This window comes from Anguilla anguilla, chromosome 11 (genome assembly GCF_013347855.1).
Source record: "Anguilla anguilla isolate fAngAng1 chromosome 11, fAngAng1.pri, whole genome shotgun sequence".
Taxonomy (NCBI): domain Eukaryota; kingdom Metazoa; phylum Chordata; class Actinopteri; order Anguilliformes; family Anguillidae; genus Anguilla; species Anguilla anguilla.
This window is the reverse complement of record NC_049211.1, coordinates 20364218-20379067: the sequence shown is the minus strand read 5'-3', so window position 1 is coordinate 20379067 and position 14850 is coordinate 20364218. Positions and strand designations below refer to the sequence as shown.

Here is a 14850-nt window from a genome sequence, read left to right as displayed (position 1 = left end):
AGATTCAGAGCTGAATTGATACCACACTGACACACACTGCCGTAATTGGTCGTTGCTCAGGGCGACACGCATACACAGCCGTGCCCAAACACCGACCGCTGGACCCACCTCCTGTTCTGAGGATCCACGGGGTCCAGGAGCGTCTCCTGGGACACCCTGAAGTCATCCGGGGGCGACTGGTAGCGCGCTTCGAAGGAGCCCTCGCGCCCGCGGTAGCCCATGGCCTGTCCTGGGGAGGCGGGCAGGGAGGAGACCGACCCGGTGGAGGACGTGGACCCCGCGTCGCCCAGCCTGTCCCTGCCGACGTGGGCCACCGCCGCCACGGAAGCCCCCAGAGGAGGCGTCATCACCTCCCCGTTCTCGAGCTGTGCGAGAGGAGAAGGAGTGAGAGCTCGCTCCACACGAGTTTGATAGACAAAAGCCCAAAGACATGAGCTGCTACGAGTTTGAGCGCTCCTCATTCAAAACCCCAGTGATGGCAAGAGTACGTGGTAAATCTCGCTTTAACAGAAATTGCCAGTGCCATCGAGTTGCTTTAAGACTCTGAGTAAAGTCACACACCATTTCACCTCAAGGTTGAAAACATCACTTGGGTCAATATGACCATTTAGTAACTGATTAAAAACCATTCATTCAGCATCCTACTAGATGTTGTCATTATATCAGTGGAGGGCCAATGAGAGGTGACGGTTTAATCCAACGGAACCATAATATACTAGCCAAAACTTGGTAAAACCTATCAGATTGCAGGAAACCAAACTCGCACAGAAAATGTAATTCTCATTCCAGACCCTCTCGAGTCAGAGAAGCTGTGGTCCAAACTCCTACCACTTGGACCTAAAGTGAGTGGAGAGATGCATGATGGGATACAGAGATAGGAGTGATGTCATCTACCCTGCCGCTGAGGATGTCCATGTGCACCAGAAGGGAAGCCAGCTCCAGGTCCTCATTGTAGCTGTTCTTCAAAAGGACAGACCTGTAGCCTGCGCAAGACAATTATGAATTATGCATTCCATTTATATATGCAATATATTGAAGATGCTTTTAATATATTTTAAATGTAATCTGAGTAACTTTACTCAAGTTAATGCTTGCATTTCTCAGCTGAAAAGTATTGACACACACACAACTTTACAGTGTAGCACTTAGCGTTCACTGCAAATTATATTTGAACCAAGCTGGGGCATTGAATTACAGCACTGGAACATGACTGACTGGAGAATGACCGGGGGTCAGTGGCTCGTCTGTACTGTCACACAAGAGCGTGCTACTGACGGACTGCTACTTGGGCAGGGCCTGAGGTCAGTACCTGTTTTGAGGCCGGCGACGGGGAAGGTGGCCTGGGCCAGGAAGTTCTGATCACTGAACATGTCGATCTCATACACCACAAATCGCAGGAAGGCAAACTCAGAGTTGCAGACCGTGAAGCGGAATGGCTTCCTTGGCCATATGGGGTTCAGACCATTGTCAGCTGAATGGAAAGGCAGAGAAAGCAGAGAAAACAATGAGACTTTTGACAGACTTAACACAGCACACTTGTTACATACTTTAAAAACTGAAAATTTTTTTTCCTGCAATTAACTCAAATGTGCAGAACAACTCATTTTGCACTCAAGGTTTCAGACCACTGACTACCTCATCCTGTTTCCATAACAGTCCGTTAGACAGAAATGAGCCGTTACAGGCTACACAGTGGATTGGGCCACATACACACAGGACACTAAAGAATGTCATTTCTCTCTGGAGGAAAGGTCTTTTCTCACCTTCAGAGTCGGTCTTCTGTTTGGCATTGTCATACTCCGCCCCACACACCTCCACCTCGATCAGCGGGCACACAATACCACGCCCGTGTTTGGGCAGGTGGCGAGCCCCCAGAACCTGCACCCAAGCAGAGAAGGCACATTCAGAAGCCTGGCCTGTATCACTCCTCTCCTGAAGATGGCAGCCAGTCTGGCAGACACAGCCAAGCCACACTACAAAGCTCCACCCACGCCAATTTATATTCTTCTCCAAGCTGCGACACTGGGCGTTGTGGCAAGTAAACATATCCTCTCTGACTTCAGTTAGTGGAGCGATTTTTGTCTTAAAGGGAGCAAATGAGGGGAGGGGAGTACGGAGTATTGCGGTCATCAGCATCCAGATGACAGAGACCAAGTGAAACAAAGAAAGAAAGGCAGGGTTCACACTGGCCAGAGGCATCACAACATTGCATAATACAAGGCCAAACTGACTGGAGAGCTGGAGGCAGCAAGGCAGAGCAGAGTGAATGAGTGTGCCAAAGTTCAAAATATTTCTGTAAATAGCATTTTTACAGGGCTGCTGTGCCTACGGCCAGACACAGGACCACATTTCTACAGAAGGCTGGTGCAAATTCAGAAAGGCAAAAGGCTTTTTTTGCATAAATATTGTTCTCATGTTGATAACATTTAAGTACAGAATATTTAAACTTTTAATTATAATAATAACTTTAATTTAACTTTTGCTCTAGCCATCACCTCATGAACAGATGTTGGCAGATACCATTAAGCCGTTTCCCCACACTCTGGTTGATGCATAATTTTGTAGCTTGCAGAAACATTCAGTGTGTGTGCAGTCTTGATTGGGGCAGTCAGTCAATGGAAATGAGGGTGACGGTGAGGGTACCTCTATTTGCAGGGTGATTGGCTCCAGGCCCCGTAGAGAGTGTCGGTCAAAAGGGTCAAAGTTCTCATCCCTCATGATGGCAGGCTGCAGCACATAACCGCTCCGACCGTTCAGCATGAACAGAGCCTGATTCATCTGCATGGGCTTATCTGGACAGAGAGAGAAACAGAGACGTGACAGCGAGTCAGTGAAAAAGAATGAGAGTGAGAGAGCATGAGTGAGTGTACGTGTGTGTGTGTGTGTGTGTTTGCGTACGCAGAGGAAATGCACAACACTTTTCAGCACAATTCTCTACCATTAAATGAAACATGTTTTTCCCATGGTCTCCAACATCAGCTGTAAATCTACTCAACAAAACATTAATTAGAACTTGTGATGGTGTCATGTGAAAAGCCCGGCGACTTGGTAAGTGATTTGCTTGACCTTTTACCATCGACTTCATTTCAAATACGTGCCTGTACAGTGAATTTCATGTTCTAATTACTGATACATATTAGAGTGTACAGCAAAACCAGCTTTTGGCCTGTCTCAGAATAGGATTTCGAGTGCTGTTCTGATGCGGTGGCAGAGCAGACAAACGATCCAACCATCTCATCACTGTAATGACTATATGCACTCGCTGGCATCATTCCCTGACATCTTCTCCCTTATTTACTCCCCGGCAAGGAACCACGTCAATGATCCTTGACCATGAAAAGCAGACTAACGTCAGCTAGCTGACCGTAATCGAGCGGTTTCACTTTGACCCTTCAACAATATCATTTTGAGAGTAACTTTGAGGTGCTCTGGCTGCCACAGATGCACAAGTGAACCCCTGCTAGCTCGATAGCTCAGCTAAAAATAGAAAACACCCAGACCTAGCCAACTGACTGCAATAGGGGAAAAAAAAAGGAAAAATACTGCAATTTGAAAAGACAAACAGTACAGTTATAAAAAATAAAAAAAACAAGTCTACCTACCTCTTAACAGCAAACAAACTATTAGCTACTACTACTAACAAACTACTAAAATACCAAATATACAGATAAAAATGATATAGAAAATGGAACTGGAATGGAACAAGTAAAGACTAAAAAGGATTTCTTGCTAAACTAATCTAATGAGAAAAAAGCTCTGAGCAGTCTAATTTGTGCAGTTGATTTGAATACATAACACTTACCCCACAAAATCAAGAAGAGGGCGGAGATGGGGCATTAACTTGCTAATGTAGATGCTTTACCTACTTCTACATCACAAATGTGGGCTGGGCTCCAGGCAAAAGCAAACAAAACATCTTTCTTTTGGGTGCACGTGCACGGCACACAAATGCCAATTAGATTTTTTTTTTTTTTTTTTTTTTTTTAAACAATAGTACTAATGTACAATAGTACTAATGTGATAATGATATCAAATCGATACTAACCCTAACTCAAAAAACCTGATTTCATGTTTATTACCCCTTTAAAAGGGCCATAGTACAAACAGGAAACTGCCCAAGGTGCACTTTAAAATGTAACAGCTGATAAAAAGATACAATACATTCAGCGTCCTCCACACTCCACACTCCACACTCCACACTCCACACTCCACACTCCACACTCCACACTCCACACTCCACACTCCACACTCCACACTCCACACTCCACACTCCACACTCCACACTCCACACTCCACACTCCACACTCCACACTCCACACTCCACACTCCACACTCCACACTCCACACTCTCACCTGCGGTCTGGAAGTTGAGCGCCACCAGCTGGCTGCCACAGAGCCACATGGGCAGAGGGTCGTAGTTGGAGGAGTCGAGGCGCTGGCCTTTGGGGTAGATCCGGGACAGCTGCAGGCGGTTGTACTGCAGGAACTTTTTGCCCTTGATCTTGTTGACGTACTTCTCCGCTTTGGTTTCAGGGAAGGAGGACATGTCCCGGTAGCAGGCTCGCTCTGTCCCTATCTCTATCAGGGAGAGGGGGCAAGCAGGACAGAGCCATTAGGAAACACTTCCTGTACAGGTCAACCCAAGAGACACTTCTAACCATGAAGCTGGATGCACCTGAATTCATTCAGTTTTATGGAAGAAGGCTCAGATTATCTACGCAAAGACAGAGTATTTTAGGGCGGAAAATATAAAGCAGCCTTACTGTCCTCATCAAAAGGCACAGGCCGGCAATAGATGACCAGATCAGACAGTTCCAGGGCAATCTTCTTCCTCCTCTCCATCATCTTCCCCTCTTCCAGCTATCAGAGAGAATATGAGCCTTTGTAGAATACTGTATACACACTGATCATAAAGGTACAAAGCCAGCACAGTCACAACAGCAGGCTTTAGTTGTTTTCCTGATCTTTACTAGCACTGTGCCCAGGGCCTGAGACCTGTGCTTTGCCTCCTGGACACACGTCCACGTCAGCGACTGACCTTGGCCTCCGAGGTCATGGTGACCTCTCGGATCTTCAGCACCCAGACCTTGAGCTCCTCCTGCGTGTTGGCGGCGATGTCCAGGGTCTGGTTGGGTCGGGTCGAGGCCGCCGTGTACAGGGAGAAGACGTAGGGCCGGCTGCCCTTCCCTTCGGGCCTCACCACTATCGGGAGGGAAGGTTTCCAAAATTAAAAAAATAAAAAGAGCAGCACAGCACAACCCAGTTAGTGGGCCTGACCATCCCAGCCAGGAAGGCTGCTATTTACTTAGACAGCACTTTCAGCCATTATTATACTACCATAAAAAAGCATGTTTGTGATAAACATAATAAAAGAGAGGACTCTGATATCAGACTGGCAGTGCTGCAATGAGAACACTACAACCGATTACACTTTTAAACATGCAACCTTTCCCTCTTATCCCACAGAGAACACAAGTTAATGTTAGGCAGGCACAGTGTGAGTGAATGAATATGTCACGCGCACATTTAGATGTTCGTTTATTGAATCTTTAGTGCATGTCAGTGCAGATTAGATCCAACAGCAAAGACTTCTACAGCGGGGCCCGGGGCAAGGTGACCCCGTGGGGGGGGGGGGGGGGGATGTTATATGTTCCCCGTGCTGCACTGTGAAGAGTAGGGGAAGGGGGGGGGCACCACTCACCTATCTGACAGGAAGACACGTCCACACTTCCTCTGAGGAGATCTCCCAGAGGGCTGTTCTCTGTCAGCGGCTGTGTTTGAACAGATGGGGGAGGGGAGGGGAGGGGGTGTTGTTAGCACTGTAAAGCCTCACTCTGCTGTCCCTGCCTCACAGTGGTGCACAACAAACCATGTGCCTGCTGTACAGCTCCAGGCCCCTTGCTCAGTCAATATGGCCCGAGCACGTGTGCGTGGGGGGCGTTACAGCGCATGGCAGGCAGGTTTTAACACCACTAAGCCCGGCGTGCTGAATCTTTACGTGCAGGGCAAAGTGCAGAACTTCAGACATGCATTCTGAACGAGCGGGAAAGAGGCGTACAGATCTGTCAGGCTCCACGGCTGTGGGGCTGATCTCCTCCACATAGTTGGCCGGAAACCAGAGCTGCTTCTTGCCGCCACAGTCTCCCTTCCACCTGGTGAGAGAGCGAACACGTACACACTGTTCACTGGCCTCCTAAACACACATCAAAGCTCACCTAAGCTGCCTATGCCGACACAATGTCCTTCTGTTAAAAAGGCTCTGAGGTAAATGGAAATGAAACCTGACATTTACACGTGGTTTCCATCGAGCACCGTGCGGCGCAGTTGGCGGTGCCAGTGGGGCTACGTGACGCTCTGTAGTCACGCGCCTCTCCACTTCCTGCCTCTGTTGGCGTCACTCACCAGCCCCCTTCCTGTTTTTCCACGTTCTGGATGAGGGCGTTCTTGCTGAAGGAGAGCTCGTCGTCGCGCTGGGCCTTGTACTCGTACATGGCTTTCACAGTGCACTGTGGGGAGGCAGAGGCGTTAGGAGCGCACCGCACAGCCACACAAACACAGATCAAACCAGGAGGGAGGGGTCTCAGAAAGGCTCCCATTATCCACACACACACACACGCACTCTCACACACGCACACACACACACACAACGCCACACATGTACATGCACACATTTGCATTTACAAAAACTGTAATGTGCATCCACTGTGGTTATCGGTTACACGCAGACGCAAACATCCACTCACACATATCAAGCATTACTCTGGAGCATACACACCTTAAATGTGGGCATCTGATTGGCCTCTACGTAGAATCCAGGATTGCGTCCCTCATACAAAGACCCATAGTCTGGCTCCTGTGGAGAAAAATAAAACAATTTCCAAAATGTTCTTTAATACCCAACCCTTTCTGAGAGGATTGCACCTATGAGGCAATACACAAAATAGTACTGAGATGAGGATTAAATGTCTTTACTGCACCATTTTCTGCTGAATCTGGCTGGAATAGGGGATGTGAAAAAACAGCCGTGATAAAGAGAGGGGCTTCAGACAGCGACTGCTGGCACAAGGGTACGGAGCAGCTTTGGCCTTAAGTAGAGGTGGTTATGGGATAAGCCACAGTAAAAGGGTGTGGCCACAAGTGCAAGGTCAACAGGCACTTCTGCAAGTGCCGGTGGGAAGCGAGCTCAGAGTGAGAAGCTGAAGGGAACAGTGAAACTCACGAGACTGAACTGCCCTGTATGGTATGGCATTGCTTAGACTGGTTAGGGTGTGGTGACTGGAGAGGAGGAGGAGTCGGCGGAGCTCATGTTTAAGCGCCAGGCAGTATGTGTGCTGGGACTCACCGCAGTGCCGATCTTCTCCAGTGTCTCCTCATTGATGGGGTAGCGCAGCTTCATCTTCCTGTACAGGGGGTGCTTCTCATAGTAGCTGATGAGGTCCACCAGGCTGTCAAACTCGGAGGTCCCCAGTACCACTGTCTGACCCTCCTGCTGGACACGGCAGTGCTTGATCTTCCCCTCCGCCCTGAGGGATCAAAAGGGAAAAGGTTCTCAGTCAGTACTGACAGAGGCAACAGACATACATAACATTCTCCATCAGTACTGACAGAGACAACGAACACACATAACATTCTCCATCAGTACTGACAGAGACAGCGAACACACACAACAATCTCCATCAATACTGACAGAGACAACGAACACACATTTTCCATCAGTACTGAGAGACAATGAACACACATAACATTCTCCATCAATACTGACAGAGGCAACAGACACACATAACATTCTCCATCAGTACTGACAGAGACAATGAACACACATAACATTCTCCATCAGTACTGACAGAGACAACGAACACACATTTTCCATCAGTACTGAGAGACAATGAACACACATAACATTCTCCATCAGTACTGACAGAGGACAACATACCATTCTTCAGCACTGACAACATTCTACATCAGGACTGAGAGACAACACACACAACATATTATTCATCAGTACTGAGAGAGACAACAAACACAGGCAACATGTCTCCCAGCCAACAGTTCCGGCAGGGCACAACTGATACTGATCAGTTTCGAGCAGTAAGATATCAGCAACTTAGGTGAAGATATTAACCACATTGTCAGTTTGAGCAGAAAGGAAATAGGTCACATCCTCCCTCAGAAATGACTGAGAAAGACAGGCAGCATCCTCTGGCAACACTAACCAGGGAGAGCACATACAGCTCAGAATTAGTCTCTGTAGCAAGCGCAGCAGACTAATGTTGTGTAGAAGTTCTAAATACAATATAACTACAGGAATAGCAGTACCAAGTACTAGAGGAAAACTACAGGAATAGTTCGTTGTAAGTATTAAAGTATGACTAAAGGCATAGTATGAAGAGTAACTATTCTCAAGATGGTGGTAAAAACTGAGTGAATACAAGGCACAGAGGAGTGGGACAGGGGAAGCAGGATTTGGGTTACCTAAAGGAAATGGCGAAGGAGTTGGGCTCCGTCCTCTTCCTCACAAGGAAGGCCCCATCCCGAGGAACCCTCATTAGCATGTTCTCTGCCTGGCTCCTCGTCAGGTTTGCATGATACCACCTTACAGGATTGCACAGAGACACAGACACACACATACAACAGATCAGCGCCACATTCTGTCACTGGTGCAGGAGACAGCATTATCATTCTTCCCCGTTCCTTCATCCATCAAGCCTGGTGGAACTCGACTATTAACACTATCACTGATAGCCCTAACAGACCTGTGTATCACACAGCTAAACTGACAGAATGACTGGAACACAAAGGAGAGTGAGGAGCACTGGATGAAAGTGGGGATAGAGAGAGGAAGAGGAGAAGGAAGGGGATGGTCAAGCAGGGAGAGAGGAGAAGGTGAAAGGTGAAGTGGGGAGACTCACTCCTTGCTCTCGTGGGCGTTCGTCTGGGGGACGGGCTCCGTAAGCTTCATCTCAAACTCGTTGCAGCGTAGCGCAACTTGCTGGTAGTGTGTGATGAGGGCGAAGAGCGTGTCGAACACCAGGTTGTCCGTCAGGTAGAACTTGGGGCTGCCGGCCTCCTGGCGGGAGTGGATGCGGCAGTGCTGGACCCTCCCGGAGCGCCTGGGGGGGAGGGGGGGTTTGGGAAGAGCCTCAATGAGGTCAGCGTGGGTAAACTAACCTAGCTAGCGATGAGGAATGGTTCACATATGACATGTATTACGAATATGAATGTTAATGAGCACAGGATACCCAGTCCCTGTCTGCTGAACAGATAACAATTGAAAGGTTGTCACTTCAGGGGAATATAACCAATTTAAATCTGGACCTTTAAAGAGAGGGAAAAAAAGGACAAAAGATCGCCCATTCACCCATGGCGACGCTTATTTTTATTATGCTTAAAAAGATAGGGATCTGATATATATATATATATATATATATATATATATATATATATATCATGCAGCCCTAATGCAAGTGCTTACCATCTGGTTACCACAAATAATTTGTGACACAGGTGTAAAACAGCATCACATATTGCATGTACAGACAGACAACTTACAGGTAAGAGTGCAAACTGGAACAAGTAGTCTAAAAAGGAAATAAATTCTGCTAATTGAACCTAACCTTGTTTCATTCATAGCAGTTAAATTCAACAGAAATACTGTAACTGCAATGTGATGGAACACATAGGCATAGCCCTGCATGGTCAACACAGGATTTGAAAATGAAATACCAGCACACACTGCGACAACCGTATTTAATCAATGGCTGATCTATAGTTGTGGGTGATTGGTTTAGCTCAAGTCCTGGGAATGCTGCAAATGTACACATTCAGCATGGGCACTAGGCCCGCAACGGCCTTCATTTACAGGCCAAAGAAAACACAAAAGAGCCTTAATTTCAGGCTTAAGACAACACCTTCAGAGCAATACATTATGAACTACTACACGAAGTAGCACATTTACGCTTGTAACAGCACTGATTAGATCAGCATTTGATATGGTTGGGCTAATCTTGAGGAGAAAGGCTTAATTTAGAGCTGTAGCAGACAAAAGTATTTGGCCCATTTTCTCTAAAAGTATACAATCCTTCATTCGCCCATAAATTTGCAATTACAACTAAAATGTGCAAACCACAAATGTGCAATTGAAAACACAAGTGAAAACCACAATCAGAACTACAAAGTCATCCTTAATGAGCCAATAGACTAATTCAAAATGAGGGAGGTTTGAGAGGGAAGGCCTCCAGCAGGGCAAACAGGCTTTACCAGAAGGACAGGGTGTAGTCCCCCACGAAGGTCTCGCTCTCGCGCACCAGGAAGGAGCCGTCGGGAGCGCCCGTCTCGAGGCAGTACTCCGTCAGCAGCCGCTCGGCGATCTGCCTCCCGTCCCGGCCCGCGCCCAGCTTCCCGTGGAACCACTTCTCCGTCACGTGCTGGTCCATGCCATTGGACACCTGGGACAGACAGACAGACGGATGGACAAACAGAGCCCGGCCGCAGTGAGACACCTCAGGCATTAAGCAGGTCTCTCATTTGGAGTCCTGCGCAGGATATCACTCAGAAAAGTGCCCAGCACACAAATAACCAAGAAGCCACCGCCATTAATGCTACAACTTGGGGCGACTGCTAGGCCGTCATTTAGAGGCAGAGGTCAAAGCCGAACAGGGATTCTACGGGCTGGTTAGGTGGACCTTCAGATCCTTTAAATCATGAGGACATGCACATCCAACCCCATAGAATTCTTTCAGTCAGTGTTCTACAGTGTGCCACATGGTGTGGCATGTCACTTCCTGCAGCAGTAGAGTAGATTGCATCACCAAACCAAAAACAGCAGATGGGTCTTCCTCACCTCTCTGTGTTCCTCTTCGTCATCGTTGCCCTGATTGTTGGACGTCTCCTCAGAGTAGTAAATCTTGCTGCTCGTCAAGACGAAGAAGTGAGGGTACCACTCCTAAAAAAGGGACAAGAGCGATCAACCATGCCACCACAGGAGAGGAGGTTCAGACAAAAATAATACACAGTCACATTATATCATCGCCTAATCATATTCAAGCAATTTTAAGTTCTGATATGGCAACATGGCAAAGGGTTCTGATCTAGCCCGTAGCCGATCCCAATGGTGGCTGCCACCTATTTAAGCATCAGTTTTTAATGATCAAGACTAAATGATTTTACTTTATACTCTTGATCAAGAATGCGACGGTTGATTGAGGGAGTGATCGGCAGCAGAGACTTGACAGCCCGTGAATGGCATGACCAGTGACTGAGTGAGGAGGTTTAGTGATCAGCAAGGTGATCGGTGTTGCTCACATGGTTGATGGGGTCCTCCAGGTAGAGAATGCCGTTCTTGATGGAGTTGCTGATGTCGTTCTCAGAATATGGCGTGGAAGTGGAGACTTCTTCATATGCACTTCCCTCTGCCAGCTTCTTGTGCTGCACGCAAGGATGAAAAATGAGACAAGACCGCAAACAGCTCAGCAAAACAATCTCCTCAAAGGTTCATGCTAAAACTTATGCACCCTTTGCTCCAGCTACAGCAGGTGCTGGGACAGAGAACTGGTCCCACAGACCAAGCATGTAATATTTCAACCCCATAAACAGCCATTGCTCTGCAGGTATGAACACTGGGCACGCTCTCAGAGGCTCACCTTGATGAGGATCTTTCTCTTCAGCTGATTGGGCGAGGGGAGCCCGTCAGCGGAGATGTCCACAGCCTTGGTTAGCAGCATGTCTCCAAACACCTTCTTAAAGAAGGTAGCCATGTTCCGCTGCTGAACGATGCTGCAGTGGTCCTCAATGGAGAGGATGACGGGGTACCTAAACGTGGTACGTTGGGGGAGGGTCAGACAAATTCACATTCCCCTACTAATATTTGCCATGCCATTTTCTCCCTCCCAGGTACAAAAATATGTAAAGGAGAATTAGAACTGGGCCACACAGAAACAAAAGGTTGAGGAATACTCCGAACAGCATAATTTAGTAAATATTCTCAATCAGTGGTGGTCACCCTTTCCTGCACAGTGGCTGTGTTTTGTGTGTGCGTAATCAAGCGGTTCTACTGAACAATTAAGTGTGGAGTGACACTGAAAACCTACACATCCTCTGTCTCTCCAGGGGCTAGAGTGAATGCCAGCTCTGAATGGTCAACTTTGTGTTTGTCCACATCCGAAATGCATGACAGTACTCAACAGTTCCAATAGAATGCACCTTGTCCCCCTCTTGGGAAACTACTAAATGTTCGAATACCAGCAGACAATTTCAAATCCTGACCTAGCCACCATTTCTGTACCCATTAGCAAGGAACTTAAAGGGAATCGTTTCAGCAAATATCTACCGGTAAAGAAAAAAATGTAAAGTACAGCATGGCGTCTGCTGGAATGTGCTCTGATGCAAAGAGCAGTTGAGGCCATTTTCCTGCCTTTGTGTTGAGGCCCTGGACACAAACAGGATGGGAGCTATGCAATAAGTTTGAGCAGCGCCCACACGCAGGTTAATGGCGCTGGAGGGAGGGACAGAATCGTACAGCCTGTGGGCGTTAGCGATGGACCCCATGCAGACTCACTCGGACGTTACGAAGGCGTGCTCCTTTATGGTAGTCAGGACATCGCAGAACTTGATCTTGGTGGTGAGGGTGTGTCCGTGATAAATCACCGGCATTCCGTCAGGTCCATCCCAGCAGTCCACTGAAACACACACAACAATGAATACACACATACACACCTCAGAAACATCCTCGTGGTGTTGGGCAGATCCAGAAAAACCATACAGTATTTTAGCTAGAAAACAAGCCAATCATATTGTTCAGTTTGCATTCATTTGGGAGACGAACACTGATTGACAAATGTTATATATTGCTGATTTGTAGCAGGTCTTTATAGCATATTAGTTCAAGTGGTCTATGAGTGGAGGAAAAGCCATGAGGTGTCTTGAGATCTGACTGACAGGTGGGCAGGGTGTGTGTGTGTGTGTGTATGTGTGTGTAGGTGAAGAAATGCTGGGGGAGGGGCCACTCACATTCTATGCAGCGGCAGCCCATCCTTAGACAGCGAGAGTACGCCTCCAGAGAGGACTCGCTGGAAAACTGGTCACCTGTCAGGTAGCTAAAAATAGACACGCATTTCAGGGTCCCGGGGTATTGGGACATACGTGACAGACACGGCAGCATCTTTCAGAATACACTGTACACATGCACTGTTACACTGCAGTTCTGTACACAAGAAAGGACATAGGTGCTCTTCCATTTATCGTCACAATCTAGAACATTCCACTTCTAACAAAAAGCAACACTAAGCTGTTAATTGTATTCCTGCTGGAGTTACATGAATCATAATTTTAAACAGAAAAAAATGAACAGAAACAGTAGAGTTGTTTGGGATTGTTGTCCCCTGATTTTCTTACGTGTTGTGAGAGGAGGAAATCCAATAGTGTGACAAAGGGTTGTTCATGTCCTCAGGGCACACCTGGTCCAGCTTCCAGTCCCAGATGGTGTTTTCTTTGGAGAACAAGTAGGTAAGAAACTGTGGACAGAAAGGGGGTTGGGGGATACAAATTATGGGCTGCGTGCAGAGAGGGTGAAAGTCTATGACAGGTAGGTACGGTTCAGGCCGTATAGCAGTCACCTAACTGCCTCAAAGAGGCCAGAATGGGATTTAGGATCAGCAGTCCACCAAAGGAGTAAAATGTTCACATATGTCTGGGGTCCTCAAACGTCTGTTCACTGTCATTCACCAGCATGCCTCTCCCCATAAACACACTTTCTCTGTTGTGCTGTGCATAAAAGGCTTGCCGTGACTCAGGTGGTGAGGCTGGTTTGGAGGATCCCCTCACGGATAATTCGCCACATACATACAAAGCAATGGTGCCGTCATTACCTTGAGGGACAGAGTGGGAGGTAGAGACACTTCAGCCTCCAGAGCCGCTGAGTCACAGCCTACCTCCGTACTTTGGGTTTGTTTTTGATAAATAATCTTTACGCTTTCCGTAAATGCATCTCAAAGGACCTGGAGTTCTTTTAATAGCTGACGATAATCTTAGCAGTCTTTGTGCCACTAAAAAGGAGCCTACAGTGCCTACATCAGGAGATCAAATCTAAAGAACTGGGGCTCACAGCAAGCACAGAGGCTGAATTCAGATTAGCACAAGCACAGGTCTGAAATATGACCACAAAACCAGAGGTTCTGCATGTGTGCTTGGGGGAGGGCTAAAGCAAAGGAGTCTTTTAATACAGGACTTTGATGTGATGACCGCCAGTGAAACAGAGCCAGAACTGGAGATGGTGAACTTCTGGTCTAACCTGATTCCATAATTTAGTGCACAGGCAGTACATTTAAGCCCCAGAAACATACTCAACTGTACTTTGTGGTGTAGTTCAGATCACCTTTGAACACTGAAAAATAGATCATTCTGAGCCCCAACATCATCGATTGTTTTCACTCAGCTCTACTTATAGAACAACTCTGTTCTAGATCTAGTCTCTCTTGCCATTGCCCCTATTTCTAAAGGATTGGATGAGTTTGGGCAGTTAAAGGGGAAACTTTTTCCAGTGTTCAATGACAAGTTTCCCTGAGCCGAATCAAGCCCGGTGTTCAAAGTCAAACCACCACCTTGATGGTGCCACCAATAACTTCCTCTTTCCAGCTCTGTATATTTCTTCATGACTTCCTCTATGGCAGTTTTTTTCATTAATTTACTGCATTAGCTAACAAATGCTCAATGGGTAGCAGGAAACTACTGGGCTGTGAGTTTATATCACTGATGGTAAAGATATTTCTCAGTTTCTAGAACATTCTCCAGTACGAGTCACTGTTTGTTCAGCTATTTCTGAAAATGACTGTGTCTGTGTGTAGGGGGGGCTGTTTT

At 47.2% G+C, this 14850-nt stretch overlaps 1 protein-coding gene across 3 annotated transcripts in view; it reads right to left on the bottom strand.

Moving 5' to 3' along the window:
- Positions 1-14850, bottom strand: part of plcg1 (phospholipase C, gamma 1) — a 38721-nt gene that overhangs the window by 3877 nt on the left and 19994 nt on the right. For all 3 annotated transcript variants that reach the window (XM_035383355.1, XM_035383354.1, XM_035383353.1), the window contains exons 11-32: positions 13390-13508; positions 13006-13091; positions 12554-12674; positions 11640-11808; positions 11302-11424; positions 10841-10942; positions 10258-10445; positions 8910-9110; positions 8473-8592; positions 7343-7523; positions 6776-6853; positions 6403-6506; positions 6059-6152; positions 5702-5771; positions 5039-5202; positions 4764-4860; positions 4354-4578; positions 2644-2792; positions 1764-1878; positions 1310-1471; positions 895-983; positions 109-365 (exon numbers count right to left, since the gene is read on the bottom strand). In XM_035383355.1, the coding sequence (XP_035239246.1) occupies positions 109-365; positions 895-983; positions 1310-1471; positions 1764-1878; positions 2644-2792; positions 4354-4578; positions 4764-4860; positions 5039-5202; positions 5702-5771; positions 6059-6152; positions 6403-6506; positions 6776-6853; positions 7343-7523; positions 8473-8592; positions 8910-9110; positions 10258-10445; positions 10841-10942; positions 11302-11424; positions 11640-11808; positions 12554-12674; positions 13006-13091; positions 13390-13508 (3014 nt within the window). The remainder of the gene's footprint in view (positions 1-108; positions 366-894; positions 984-1309; positions 1472-1763; positions 1879-2643; positions 2793-4353; positions 4579-4763; positions 4861-5038; positions 5203-5701; positions 5772-6058; positions 6153-6402; positions 6507-6775; positions 6854-7342; positions 7524-8472; positions 8593-8909; positions 9111-10257; positions 10446-10840; positions 10943-11301; positions 11425-11639; positions 11809-12553; positions 12675-13005; positions 13092-13389; positions 13509-14850) is intronic.